A 14014-nucleotide genomic window follows, 5' to 3' on the forward strand; every position below is an offset into this window, starting at 1 on the left:
TATTATTCTGCTGTAAATTATTTTGTGTACTGGGCATGACTATGGACGGGCCACAAAGCGTAAACACGAAAGGGCAAGTAGTCATGCTTGTGCATGTGTGAAAAGCTGCGGAGCTGGGGGAAACTGGCTGGAGACTCCCTACTGATGGTTCATGAGCGACTGAGAGATCATTCCTCTTACAGTTGGGCATGTTCCTGCCTCTGTGCAAGCGCAGTGTGCTTATCAGAGGTTTGTGGCTTGACATCAGTACGGACATCAGCCAGAAGTAGTCCAGGCTGGTCGTCTGAAGGGTTCAGCAGTCCCACTATTAAGGTTGAATTGCAGGAACCCAAATCACAAACAGTAATGCCCACTAAGATGGGGGAAGGCTGTCCTGGAAATGTTATCAAGATTTGGAGATATAACCCTCTTTTGAACTGCCACAAATTATAATCTTGCTCTGACACAGTAACAGAGCTTTAAGACAGGTCTGTTCATGTTGGCAAATTTATAGATCTGGCATCTCATTTGCATTTCAAAAGAGCTTCTTTTGAAAGAAGAAAAGCAGTGTAGACACAGTTCTTTCGAAAGTAAACCCCATCTTCAAAAGAACCCTTCTTCCTAAAAAAAAAAAGCTCTTTTGAAAGAATATGTAAATGAGGTGTCAGATATGTAAATCTGTGCCTCTTTTGCATTTTTGTTTCCCTCATTTGCATGCCTCTTTTGAAAGAGGAATGCTAGCTCAGACATAGCCAAAATGTTTATATTGCTTTATTTGCACGTGTAAAAACCTAAACGTAATCCTCATTCGCTTGCCACAGCACTTACCATTTAGCATTACATAACAGAGAATTCATTTCAAATCATTACTGAATGCTACAAGAATGAGCACAAACTACTGAAAAAATTAAAGACATTCTCATAACAGAGAAAGAATATACTGCTAAACGTGATGAACATAATGTTCATGAGTAAATCCTGTGGGACTCATAAAATGGAAGATCTTATGTGTTAGTCTGAGATACCACAACTAACTTCAGGAAAATTTTAAAACCATTTCTGCATGCATTTCAGAGGCTCAATCCAAAAATCTATTAAGTCTATTGAGTAATTCTCACTAATTTCAATAGGAAGTGGATCTGGCCCCAGGAGATACAATGACAACAATTTAACTCATTACAAAAAGAAAATAAACAGAAAATTAAAGATTCTGGAGCTCTTGCTTCTCATATGCCCTAAACCACATACTGTAAAGCAATTAAAATGAACAGTAGGGGAATTATGTTAGGGAGAATAAGAGACATTTATTACTTTGTTCATGCTCTTGGTGATGTTTTTGCTTAAATCATTATCTGCTCTTTTTCAGGTCAACAGTATTTTTATCTCAGCTTGTCTCAAATTAAACTTCAGTGTACACAACATTTTAGTCCCTTTAAGTGTGATTTTCAGCAAACACTAGCCTATCTGGATGGGCATTTCCTCTAAGCAGACTTTGAACATCCAATCGGCCAGGTATTACTAGGCATGCAACCTCAATATTTTAATTAACTCTTGTCATAAATGTCCAAAACTCTGACATAAAAGTTACACAAATTACATTTCTTGGAAAAGAGAAAATTAATGAGTGCAATGTCAGTATCAGGCATGGAGAATTGGGTGGACAGCACCACTTTGGAAATTTTTATAGGAGATTTTTGGTAGCAATGTCCATTCTACCCCTGCATGCCCTCTACTGCACCTGTTGGTCCACCCCAAGTTTATATGCAGCTACACAGGGGAATTGTCATCAGTTACTTCTCTTCTGCAAAGTCGCAAGACACAAGACCCTGATGCTAGGGGAGGGGAACAGGAAGTAGTGGAGCACAAATAAGGGGACAGATCTGGAAGAAGCTCCATTGCTTCGCAACATGAATAAGGGTGCCCTAGACGTCAGGTGACTCCCAAGCAATATTCCTTGATGGAGGTGGTAACTTAAGAATTACATATAACACTAAAGACATTAGTCAGCTTCTGCTCTAGAAGTGTGACACAAAGCATAATTTTTGGAAAAGGTATATACTGGGGTCTGTGTTGTGGGCACTACAAATTTCAGCAATTGAGATATCCTTCAACAGAGCCAAAAATTGGGACCTTGTAGAATGGGCTAGAACTCTAGAAGGAGATGAACATTGTCATCATAAGAGATACCACACACTGAAAACTGCTTGGAAGTCTTTGGATGAAACTGCACATTCTCTAGATCTCTCAGCAATAGCTACTAAAACCATGTCTACACTTCATGGAAGATCAACACTGCCACAGTCGATCTTCTGGCATACAATTTAGCATGCCTGGTAGGGATGTGCTAAATCAAATTCACAGGGTGCCCTCATTGGTGCTAGTACTCCTGCTCCTCATTGGGGTAAGGGAAATCAACAGAAGCGAACACTACCATCCACTTCCTTTAGTGGGGTGGTGCTGAGCCTGAATTAAGGTGCGTTGACTCCAGCTACATCATTAATGTAGCTGGAATTGTGTGCCTTAATTCGACCTCCTGCTGTGATGTGGACCTTCCCAAAGACTAGAATCTCTGAAATGTTTGGTCCTGTCTAAGTAGAAGTCCAATTTCCTTCAGATATTCCAAGAATGTAAGGCAGTTCCAGAGCTGGACTGGTGTAGCTTTAAAAAGAAAATGGGAAAATGTATACCCTGACTAACACAGAATTCAGAAGAAATTATGTAGACATAAAGGATGTGGATGTAATGCAAGTTTGTTTCAGAAAAACATTGTGAAAGGGAGAATTTGCCATCATAACCCCCATTTCTCCTCAATTCAAATAGAAGTGTTGGCCATCAGAAAAGCTGTTTTCATGAATAGGTGTAGCAGAATCACAGAAATGTAAGTAGAAAGGGTCCTTATGAAATCATCAATTCCAGCTCCACAGGATAAGTGGTTGTTGGGATTTCAAAAAGGAGCCCCATGTAGACGAGCCATGGGCAAGTGCACCGCAGCACTTTTGAAGTGCCATGGTCGGCAGCATGCTAATGAGGCTCTGAATATGCATTTCAGGGCCTCATTAGTATTCTTAGATTTGGCCATTAGCATAGCCATTTCAAAGTTTTTAGTAAGTGTAGACATGGCCTAAGTGACAAATACTCAGTGCTTCTTGTTTGGGAGCAGTGTTTTTTTTCTAGGAAAAAAAGGTGCCGGAACTTAAGCCTTTCCAGCAGCACCAGCTGTGGGACTGTGGCCACAGGGCGGGGGGAGTGGGGCACAGCCCCACGGCTGGGAGCCAGCTGGCACATGGAGATCCCCTGCTGGGGGCCGGTGGGGGTGGGGCTGAAGGGAACCCACAGCCTAGAAGCTGGAAGCCAGCTAAGGCGTAGAGCCCTGCTGGCAGCACCAGCCACATGATCCCCGGCCGGAGGGAAAAATGGTGCCAGAACCCCATTCCACCAGAAGAAAGCCCTGTTTGGGAGACATCCACCTAGCCACAAAATGCAAGTTCACTGAAGAAATCTGTTTATAACTTATAAATCTGCTTATAACTAAAAATAATAATACCATAAGATACTCCTCCCTGATGTTAGAATCCAACTGTTCAGCACTAAAAGCTAATTTATAATCTGTCCATATGACCTATTTATTTATCAGTAACTTAAATAACATAATATGGGGAAAACAAAGACTATATCTTCACTTACAGTGGAGTGAAGGCACATCAGACATAGCTGTGCACCACGTGAAAGACAGATTGTGTCCACAATTGTCATTGTGGCATTTAACTACACATCTCAGTAAAAGGTGAAAAAGCTGTGGCAAAAGGAAGACAATGGGACACTACACGGCTAAAACTGCAATGTAAATATGAGAGGCACTGCTTGGGTGCATGAGAGTATGTACGATATATACCCAAGGAGTACAGGAGTATACCGCACTCTACTTGCCTAAGCTATGCCTCACCATCTACACCCCATATTTACACATGTGCTACCTGGGCATGCAGTGCCTGTACTCTAAACACCAGCACAACTGTAGATGTAGCTAAAGAATCACAATTTTCATCAATTCTTTTTTTTCGTGTGGATTCTTGTTCAACTCCACACATGTTCTTGTTGCTGAACACTTCATTGCTTGCCCACTTCTGCAATATTTTAATACATTCTGCGAACTGAGAGCTCATTTGTGCCCTGATCCTACAAACACTTAGGCACATGCTGAACTTTAGTAGTGAGACTAGTTCCACTGTTTGAATAAGACTATTCATGATAGTAAACTTATAAATGTGCTTAAATCTTCACAAGATACAGAGGGGTAACCAGGACCTGCATAAATGTTCAGTAATTTTTTAAGTTATTCCCATGCTTACTCTCTACTTTCCTTCACTATACCGATACAGGCAGAAAGAAAGCAATTTTTGTTAGACATTACTTTGTAGTCTTTTTTGCTTTAACTTCTATTGATCATCTTTAACTCCACTAAAAATATAACAGTACATTTAAACTGATGTATTCTCTGTCATTTATGTATAAGTAAAATCTATTATTTTGTTATATGACCTCATAGCTTAAATCTATCACATCTACCCAGGCTATACAATTACTGTAGTTCTCCCCAGTCATTTTGCCATTCAGCATGCCCAGTTAGTTACAAATAGATTCTACTTGTTTAAATTGTAAATAATTATTCCATGGCCTCTCTCAATAGTAACAAGCAGAGTTTACTGTACGTCAGTGTTCAAAGGAAGGCTAAAGTAATCCGCTGTCATGGACAATATGACTGAAAATACAGTAAGTGTCAAATCAAAATACATGCCATTTCAGTGAACTTAACAGAGAAGTTAAATGCTGCATCACAATGGTGAAATATATTTTTAAACGCTGAGTAAATATTCTCAGCATTCTAAAAGCTTTTAAGGAAAACAATGTCACCAACTTTAAATTTACATTGTGCCTTTTCACCCCAAAAAATCCCAAAGAGATGACTTAAACCAGCCAGCTCTCTCCCTCCCAGCCAATTGCAAGCGTGGGGCTGCTAAGGTGCTGGTACAGGCACAAAAAAGCACTGAGTAGTAAGCTGTCAGGATCCAGAGTAAACTGTATTAGAAATGTAGACAGGCACAATGAAGCTACTGAAAGTTAAATTTTGCCAGATTACTAACGCTTGCACCCCTATAATGGTGAATTGTTCTTTAATAATCACAAGAGATAAGGTACGCTTAAAGGTCTTCCAAAAAGACTACACCACTGAGATTTACAGGGCTGACTACAATCATGCTGGAGCATTAGTTTACCAATGACTCAGAAGAGTCAAATATACTAAATAATTTTCTTTAGATGTGGGTTTTTCATTCCAAGAACTAATCACGCTCAAATGTTTGGCAATCTGATCAGATCACAGCCCAGTGAGGTATGGCTGCAGACAGATACCTCCTGCAAACTACCATGAAAATATAAAGGCATCTAGCAAAGTAAATTGTAAGATACCCAAAATGTGATGTTCTGCTGTCCGGCAATAACAGTTTCCTCTTGGTGATGTCTCCAAGGTTCTCTTCCTGTGACCTTTCTCTTTCAGCATTTGGAGCTCCTTCATGACATGCAATTTTTTCCAATTTCAATGGCTTTTGATCTAATGTTGGCTTCTCATTTTCATCTTTTACACGTGACCTGCTCCACAGCGCATTTTCTTCACTTTCCTCACCAGGTTTTTGGAAATGGCTGCTCAAAGAACTACAAGATGGTAGTTTTAATGAGTACTGCTGTAGCTTGCAGTCCTTACTAACAGATGACAAATCATCATCAGATGGTTTCAAAAATTTGTGTTCCAAATTTCTTAGAGAAGAAACCTTTTCCGGACTTTGTTTTTCATCAGAAGGTTTTGTTGCTCTAGAATAATTGTCTCTTAACTCAGAGTCTGTGCTACCATGTCTATATTCTTGTTCTTCTCTTTGTCTGCCTCTTCTATAATCTCTGTCTTCTAGTGGACATGCCTCATTATGCCTACCTCTAGAATGTCCTTTACTCACACCCTTGATTCCATCACATTCATCTTGTGTTTCTTTTTCCATCTGGCGCTCTTTCTCTTTTTGCTCATTCCCTGAATAGTTAAATTTCCTCCACCTTCCTCTGCTATATGCATTTTCTTGTTTTGATGCAGCTTCCTCGGCTTCTTTCAATCTTGACTCAAATATTTCCACAGACTACAAAAGAAAAGGGAAAATATAATTGCAGTATTTCTAAAATGATATTCGTATTAACAAAAAACATGAAAAAAGGAATATGATAGTTTTATGGCTTTTGAAAACTACTCAGGCATTTAGCACCTGAGAAGCATTCTTCACAGAAAATGATTGCTGGGTAAGTGGTCAATGGATGCATGATAAAATTTGATTGATTGCGTAACTCTCCAACTTCTGACATGGATAACACTATCACAAATGGTATGTCTATCCTTGAAGCTCAGGATGGGATTCTCATCTCATGTGAATATGCTTGCTCTAGTCTAGCCCCCTAAAATCAGTAGTAAAGCTAGGGAAGCATGAGCATCAGTGAGCAGAATATAAACCCACCTGCGTACCGGTGGAACACACAGAGCATGTCTGTCTATGCTTCTGCCCACTCTTGCCTTTCCTCCCCAACCATTCTATTTTTAGCACACTGCTTAATGAGCACCAGCACAAATGTACCCACTCAAACTGGGAATCATAATCATAATCCTTGCTCTTAGTGCAGACAGCCAAACATCCTGTGCATGCACATGGACACGCATGAAAGAAATATGTTTGCAAGTACACACAATTTAGGAAAGTAAAAGAGAGGTAGCGGTGCTCGCCTGTATCCTTATAAAACCAAAAAGCAGTCACGCACATCTTTAAAAGCTAACAATATCATTTATTAGGTGATGAGCTTTCATGGGGCAGACCCAGTTCTTCAGATCTAGAGGTAGTGCTGTATTGGAAACAGCATGATGGCTTTATATCATGATGATGGGGACCATATAAGCTCCTGAGTGAAGCAAAAGACAGAAATATTCTAACTACAGTTTAGTACCCCACAGTGAAAAAAGGTAGCATACAAATCAGTCTGAAAAGTATTAACACCGTCATCACCTGATGGAAGTTTCAAGAACGGATTGTTTTCAGCAATACTTCATCCTGTCTTAATCTATATATGAAATATTTCTACCCTTACAGGGATTTGATCTTTTCCAAAAGCTACCAAATTGTAAACAAGGAGAGTCTCTTTCCTCTTGAGATGCTTACCCCATATCTTTCAGCTACAATTTCCTCAACATTTCGTTTCTGTCTCTCAGCCTGCTCCTTCATCCTTTGATAGGATTTCCGTAACCAACTTAATCCACCATCTTCTACCATCATAACTAAAATAACAGAAGAATTAAATGCAACATTTTTGTTGTTCAGGATAGCTTTTATTACCTAACACTCATTGTATATGCTACATAAAGCACTGAAACGGAAATGAGCTGTTAGATCTACTTTGTATGCTGACATGGAATACATCTAGCTTTCTATCTTCATCTTCCTGTCTCTAATTGAAAATATTGTAATAAAATACTGGCCTTCTTCTTTCCTGAATACATGAAACAGATGTAAATCATCTCATTCACACTCAATATTTCTTAGAAATTTACATTAGTTGAATTCAAAGATGGTCAGTTTCGTGAAACGTAGATTGTTGGTTTCTCTACCAGAACAAGCAGAGCCCCATTGGGGTAAATGGGAGTGAAGCATGGACACAGCTGGCACAGGTCAATTGACTCAGCCTCATGAGGCTTCAGCTGCAGAGCTACGATCTGCAGTGTAGATGTTTGGGCTCAGGCTGGAGCCCAAACACAGGGTCCCCCATAGAGCCCCAGAGCTCAGGCTGTAGCCCACACCCTGGCACCCTAACCCTCAAGGGTCCCAGAACTCAGGCTCCAGCCTGAGCCCAAGCATATATACAGTAATATTTTAGCCCCAGAGCTCAAGTTCCAGGAACTCAAGTCAGTTGAGCCAGGCCAGCCACACACTTTTTATCCCCATAGCCCGTGTCTACACTAGCAAAAACTTCAAAATGTCCATGCAAATGGCCATTTCAAAGTTTACTAATGAAGCGCTGAAATACATATTCAGCGCCTCATTAGCACGCGGGCGGCCGTGGCACTTCGAAATTGACGCGGCTCGCTGCTGCGCAGCTCTTCCAGACGGGGCTCCTTTTCAAAAGGACCCCGGCTACTTCGAAGTCCCCTTATTCCTATGAGCAGATGGGAATAAGGAGACTTCGAAGTAGGTGGGGTCCTTTCGAAAAGGAGCCCCATCTGGACAAGCCATGTCAATTTCGAAGCGCCCCGGCCACCCGCATGCTAATGAGGCGCTGAATATATATTTCAGCGCTCCAGTAGTAAACTTCGAAATGGCCATTTGCATGGCCATTTCGAAGTTTTTGTCTAGTGTAGACGTAGCCATATAGACATACCCACTGAGGGGTATTACAAAAAGTAGTGGTTGAGGGCACATGGTGGCAAGGCGCAGGGGAAGCCTCAGAAATTTTTGACTGGCTACACCACATCAGTCTCTGTGGAGGTACTCCACTGCAGTCATTGGCTCCAGTGCCTTGCCTACCCAGCCCATGTGACACTTCCAGCCTGTCCCACCAAGGTGCAGCATCACTCCCCATCTCTGAGGGGAGAAACAAGCTGCTGGAAGTAGGCCAAGGTCAGGCAAGGAGAGGGAAGATCCCTGGTGCAGCAGTCAGGTACACAGCAATGGCAAGGAGCACCTGCACTGGCTGTCCCACTACCTCTTTGGTCAAGCACCTGTAACACTGCAACCTCTGTGCACCAGGTCGCAACACCGTTCATTCAATTTGGGCCCTGCTCTCCTCTGTCCTGACAGATGGCACAGATCCAAAAGTGAGGATGCAGTCAGAGTCCAGAACTGCTGCTCATAGCCACTGCCAATAGTAAGACCTATTCATAATGGGCATAGGGCTGTAGATCCAATGCCAATATGTTTCACTGATGGGGTATAGTGTGGTAGGTATGTATTGCTTGCAAGTGTCACATGGGGTGGGGATAGATAAACAGACAGTGCATCTCATAGAGCAGATGACCCTGAGGGAGACATAGCATTTCAACAGTATCTTAAGCACATAAAAGGGATAAGGCATGGCAATAAAAGGCACTGTCCCTGGTTTAGGTATCTTTCTTACAGCCTAATTTTAGATATATAAGATATGAGCAAGTGCAACATGCTGTAGAGGCAGAGAAATGGAAAACAATAAAATTAAAAAGATCTACATACTTAATTTAACACTATGTATATCTTGATGGTGCATCTTTTTTCTTCCTGTAACTTTTTCCATTTCATTATTTTAACATATAAATAGTACTTTTGCAGGGAGGAGCTGCACAGGGACATTCCCTTTCTTGAGATCACTCTGTTACATCCCTCACATGCAAACCAAATCCCACTTTCCTGCAAAATTAAATAAATACCTAGATTCTTTGGCTGGGAATGTTAGCAAGACTCCAAGATCCTGAAAGATGCTGCTATTCTTCACCTCCAATAGAAATGAGATGGTTCTTACAAATAAGCCAGGGGTATTGCTGACAATGCAATAGCTGGCCTGAGAAAGCTCTGTAGAAGCCTATAGTCCACACAAACTGCTCAGATGAGTATGGACTTCCAACCAGACCCAAACTACTCCCTACCATTCAGTGTATAAAATTCCTTCTTAATATTTGACAAATTCTAGGTGACATTCTGAAAAAATATTTCCTAGCTGCACTTGCTAGAAACAAACAGGATAACACAAGGGTGAATACTGAAGTGAAAAGGTTACAGAAATAATGTTTTGCACAAACTGCATACTTAATGTATTTCATTTAAATGTGACTCACAGATTTCTCTAGTTGAATATTTTAAAACTGTAATTTGTGTAATGGAATGAAAGGAATCAAATCAGATGACAACAATTTATCATGTCCTGGTGGAATCACTCTCTCCTTTAATTAGTTTAAATGAGAGAAAATCTGTGTGAAAACTGAAGGTCAAACCACTCAAGAGTACAAATCAGCCAAGAAATTTTCTGCAAAACAATTTATTATGGTTTTAACAAAATATCTGCTACTGAAATAAGTTTTAATTTGTCTATATTCAATGTATTTAACTGGAAACTCTGCTACATTCACCATTTAAACACCAGAAACATCTCTGAGGGGAATACATATAGCTTTTCTTACTAAATTTTTTTTTTACCTTTTTTAATTGAAGTTGCTTCACCCTCTTCAGGTGGTAAACCTGTACCACCATCTTTCCAGTAGGGGTTCAGCTCTCTTTCAGAAAGTCTAGACTGTAGAAAACAATTTTCAGCTGATGCAGAAAATTCCACTTTGTCTAACTACTGCTGTTACAATTTAGTAATTATTTTGTATAATCAGTTTAAATTTACCCAAATGACAATCTCATTAATAAACCTTGTGCTGCAGCCTTAAATCAAAAAGTCTGACACAGCAATATAATTTTCAATATTAAAAAAAACAAACAAAAACACTAATTCACTAAAATGAACCAAGTAAAGTATCATCTATAATTGTACACAAAAAATATTTACAAATGTTTGGAGGAAATGTAAGTCTTTTCTACATACAGTAGTACTCTATTTTCTGCCAAAGAATAATCTCTGTAAGACTTTGCAGTTCAGATGAGTATACTTCCAAAACTATAATCTGCAAAACATTTCACTACATAATGTCTTTTTAGCACTAAAGGTGCTGAAATAAAAGAACTCTGTGAGAAAGTCTTCCATTTCACATTCTTAAATAACAGATACAGAATTTTATCTATGTTTCAGTCAGTCCAAAAGCCCAGGACAAATCTGGCATAGTATTTCTCTATAATTCTAACCACTAATAGCAGGTATTGGAATTTCTTGGCAAAACCCCAATAATCTAAAAGTAGGAGGGTTTTGGTTGTTCTCGTCCACTAATTAAAATAAAAAGTAGTACAAGAAGAAGTTTGTTGTATTAAAGGTGCATAAACTAACAAATTTTTAAGTCTACCAGCAAAGCTTTTGATACAGTTTCCCACAACATTCTTGCCCACAATTTGAGGAAGTATGGTTTGGATTCATGGACTATAAGATGGATAGAAAGCTGGCTTGATGGTCAGGTAGTCTTCAATGGTTCAATATCTGGATGACAGTCAGTTTCAAGAGGTGTGCCCTAAGGCTCAGTTCTGGGGCCGGTGTTGTTCATCTTTATTAATGACTGGGATGAGGGACTAGACTGCACCCTCAGCAAGTTTGCAGACGACACTAAGCTAGAGGGAGACGTAGATATATTGAAGGGTAGAGATAGGATCCAGAGTGACCCAGATAAATTGGAAGATTGGGCCAAAATAAATTTGATGCAGTTCAACAAGAAGTGTAGAGTCCTGCAGTGTTATAGGCTGGGGACTGACTAGTTAAGCAGCAGTACAGCGGAAAAGGTACCTAGGGGTTATGGTGGATGAAGGGCTAAATATGCGTGAACAGTGTGCCCTTGCAGCACAGACGGCTAATAACATTTTGGGGTGCATTAGGAACAGTATTGCAAGCAGATATAGAGAGGTGGTTGCTCCCCTCTATTCGGCACTGAGGCGGCCACATCTGGAGTGTTGTGTCCAATTTTGGATCCCCGGGATACGAATGTGCTGGAGTGGGTTCAGCGGAGGGCAATGGGAGCGGCTGCAGAGCTGGAGCGCATGATCTGTGAGAAGAGGCTGAGGGATTTGGCCTTATTTAGTTTACAGAAGAGAAGAGTGAGGGCTGAATTAATAGCAGCCTTCAAATTCCTGAAGGGAAGCTCTAAAGAGGATGGAGAGAAACTGTTCTCAGTGGTGACAGATGGCAGAATAAGGAGCAATGGTCTGAAGTTAGAGAATGAGAGGAATAGGTTGGATATTAGAAAAAACTATTTCACCAGGAGGGTTATGAAGCACTGGAACATGTTGCCTAGAGAGGTGGTGGATTCTCTATCCCTAGAGGTTTCTAAGTCCCGACTTGACATGGTCCTGGCTGGCATGATGTAGATGGGGTTGATCCTGCTTTAGGCAGGGTGCTGGACTAGATAACCTCCTGAGGTCCCTTCCAGCCCTCTGATTCTATGAAATATTAAGCTATGCAAACAGGTATTGGGGCACTAAATCAAGTTAAGTAAAGGAGCAATCAAGAAAAACAAGAACATGGTAGAAAAACTAAACTAATTCTTTGTTTCAATCTTCACTGAAGAAAATCTTGGCAGAGATAATCCATCAGAGCTTTTTTTTCCTGGGGTGACAAATCTCAGGAAATGTCCCAAACTGAGATGTCACGAGTTTTTAGGACAAACTGATATACTAACAAGTTAACAGTCACCAAGATGAGACGATATTCACCCAAGGGTTCTAAAGCAACTCAGATACAAAAATAGAGAACTACTAATTACAGAATCCAATCAATGGCCGAAACAAGCCTCTGTAGCAAATAACTGAGAGACTGCTAATATCAATATGATTTTTAAAAAGGGATCCTGTGGTGACCCTCTGGCCATGACCTGGAAGCAAGCCTGACTTCAGTCATGGCTGAAACTATAGCAAAAAACAAAATTATCAGAAAGGAACACAATTTGTTGAGGAAAAGCCAACATGCTTTTTTTGTGAAAGGAAGTCATGCCTGACCAATCTATTAGAATGCTTTGAGGATGTCAAAATGCATGTGGACAAGGGTGAACCAATAAATATAGTGTATTTGGCCATTCAGATAGCCTTTGACAAGGTCCCACATCTAAGGCTCTTATGCAAAGTAGGCAGTTATGGCATAACAGGGAAGATCCTCTTATGGATGAGTAACTGTTTACCAGATAGGGAAGAAATTTTAGGAATAAATCATCAGTTTTCACAATCGAGACAGCAGACTCTGCCCAGGGACATGCACTGGGACCTGTGCTGTTCAACATATTCATAAATGATCTGGAAAAGGAAAGGAAAAGCAAAGTTTGCAGATGATATCAAATTATTCCCTTGACCAGCTTTGATCAGCTTCAATCAGCTTTTGTGATTACCCACTATGCGTCATGAACAAGGGAGCAGGGCTGACTTGGGAGAGTGGAAGGCCTTAAAAGCCAGGGACTAAGTGACCAGGAGGAGCTAGCAAACAGTGGACAGCATACAGGAGATTTTGAGAGGGACTTTGTCGTTGGGAGTCATAATGTGGTCACTATGGTTAGGAAAGACCACATCCCCTGCACGCACTTGTCACAGTCAGGGAGCCAGAATGGTCTTCATTGCCATTGATCACTAGTTCCTTTTTTCCTACCTAAATCAATCAGAGGGCCAGATTTTACGTCATGATCCAGCCACTTGACGACACTCTGGGAGCAAGCAGGAACGTCCACTGAAGTACAGGCTTCCCTGGGCTGCACATGCTGGCTAACATGGTTCTCCCTTGCATTGCCAACTCTTCATCTCCATGGGCACAGGGAATGCACTGGGAAGGAGGGAGAGTGGCTGGGCTACACTGCACCCAGTTTTAAAACCACCCAGGTGCTCCCACCAGCATACACTCTGTCATAATGGAGATTCTGCTGCAGAAAGTATAAAGGAATGACAGTGTTAGGCAGGTGATTGGGTGATGTGGCACTCTGTGCTCCAGAGGAGCACCCTAGAACCCATTATTCATCACTGTGCTCATTGTGAGATGTTGTGTACAAAGTATACACAACGTATCTATTGAACATTAACATCCTGTTGGATTGTATGTGCTACCTGTATGTCATGGGTCATTCACCACACTGGCTCTTCCAGCTGGGCTTTAGGGGAATTAGCTCAGTTCCAAAACTGGTGACTCTCCTGTCCTCACCTCTGCCAGCAGACCTCTCCTGGCTCCTTTCTCTTGGTATCTGCTTCTTGCCTCAGCCCACTGCCATGCCACCAGACAGTTTACCCCACTTCTAGGGGATTCCTCTGACAGATTCCAGACACTCTTTGCAGCAGCTGGGCAGTCCAAAGCCGGACTGCTCCTTCAGTGGTTGTGGGGT

General features: G+C 41.1%; 1 protein-coding gene across 3 annotated transcripts in view; it reads right to left on the reverse strand.

Moving 5' to 3' along the window:
• CWF19L2 (CWF19 like cell cycle control factor 2) overlaps positions 1–14014 on the reverse strand; it is a 211332-nt gene that overhangs the window by 150227 nt on the left and 47091 nt on the right. For all 3 annotated transcript variants that reach the window (XM_074984805.1, XM_074984786.1, XM_074984796.1), the window contains 3 exons: positions 10218–10311; positions 7221–7336; positions 5446–6158 (listed from right to left, as the gene is read on the reverse strand). In XM_074984805.1, coding sequence (XP_074840906.1) covers positions 5446–6158; positions 7221–7336; positions 10218–10311 — 923 coding nt within the window. The remainder of the gene's footprint in view (positions 1–5445; positions 6159–7220; positions 7337–10217; positions 10312–14014) is intronic.

Source organism: Carettochelys insculpta, chromosome 1, assembly GCF_033958435.1.
Source record: "Carettochelys insculpta isolate YL-2023 chromosome 1, ASM3395843v1, whole genome shotgun sequence".
NCBI lineage: Eukaryota > Metazoa > Chordata > Testudines > Carettochelyidae > Carettochelys > Carettochelys insculpta.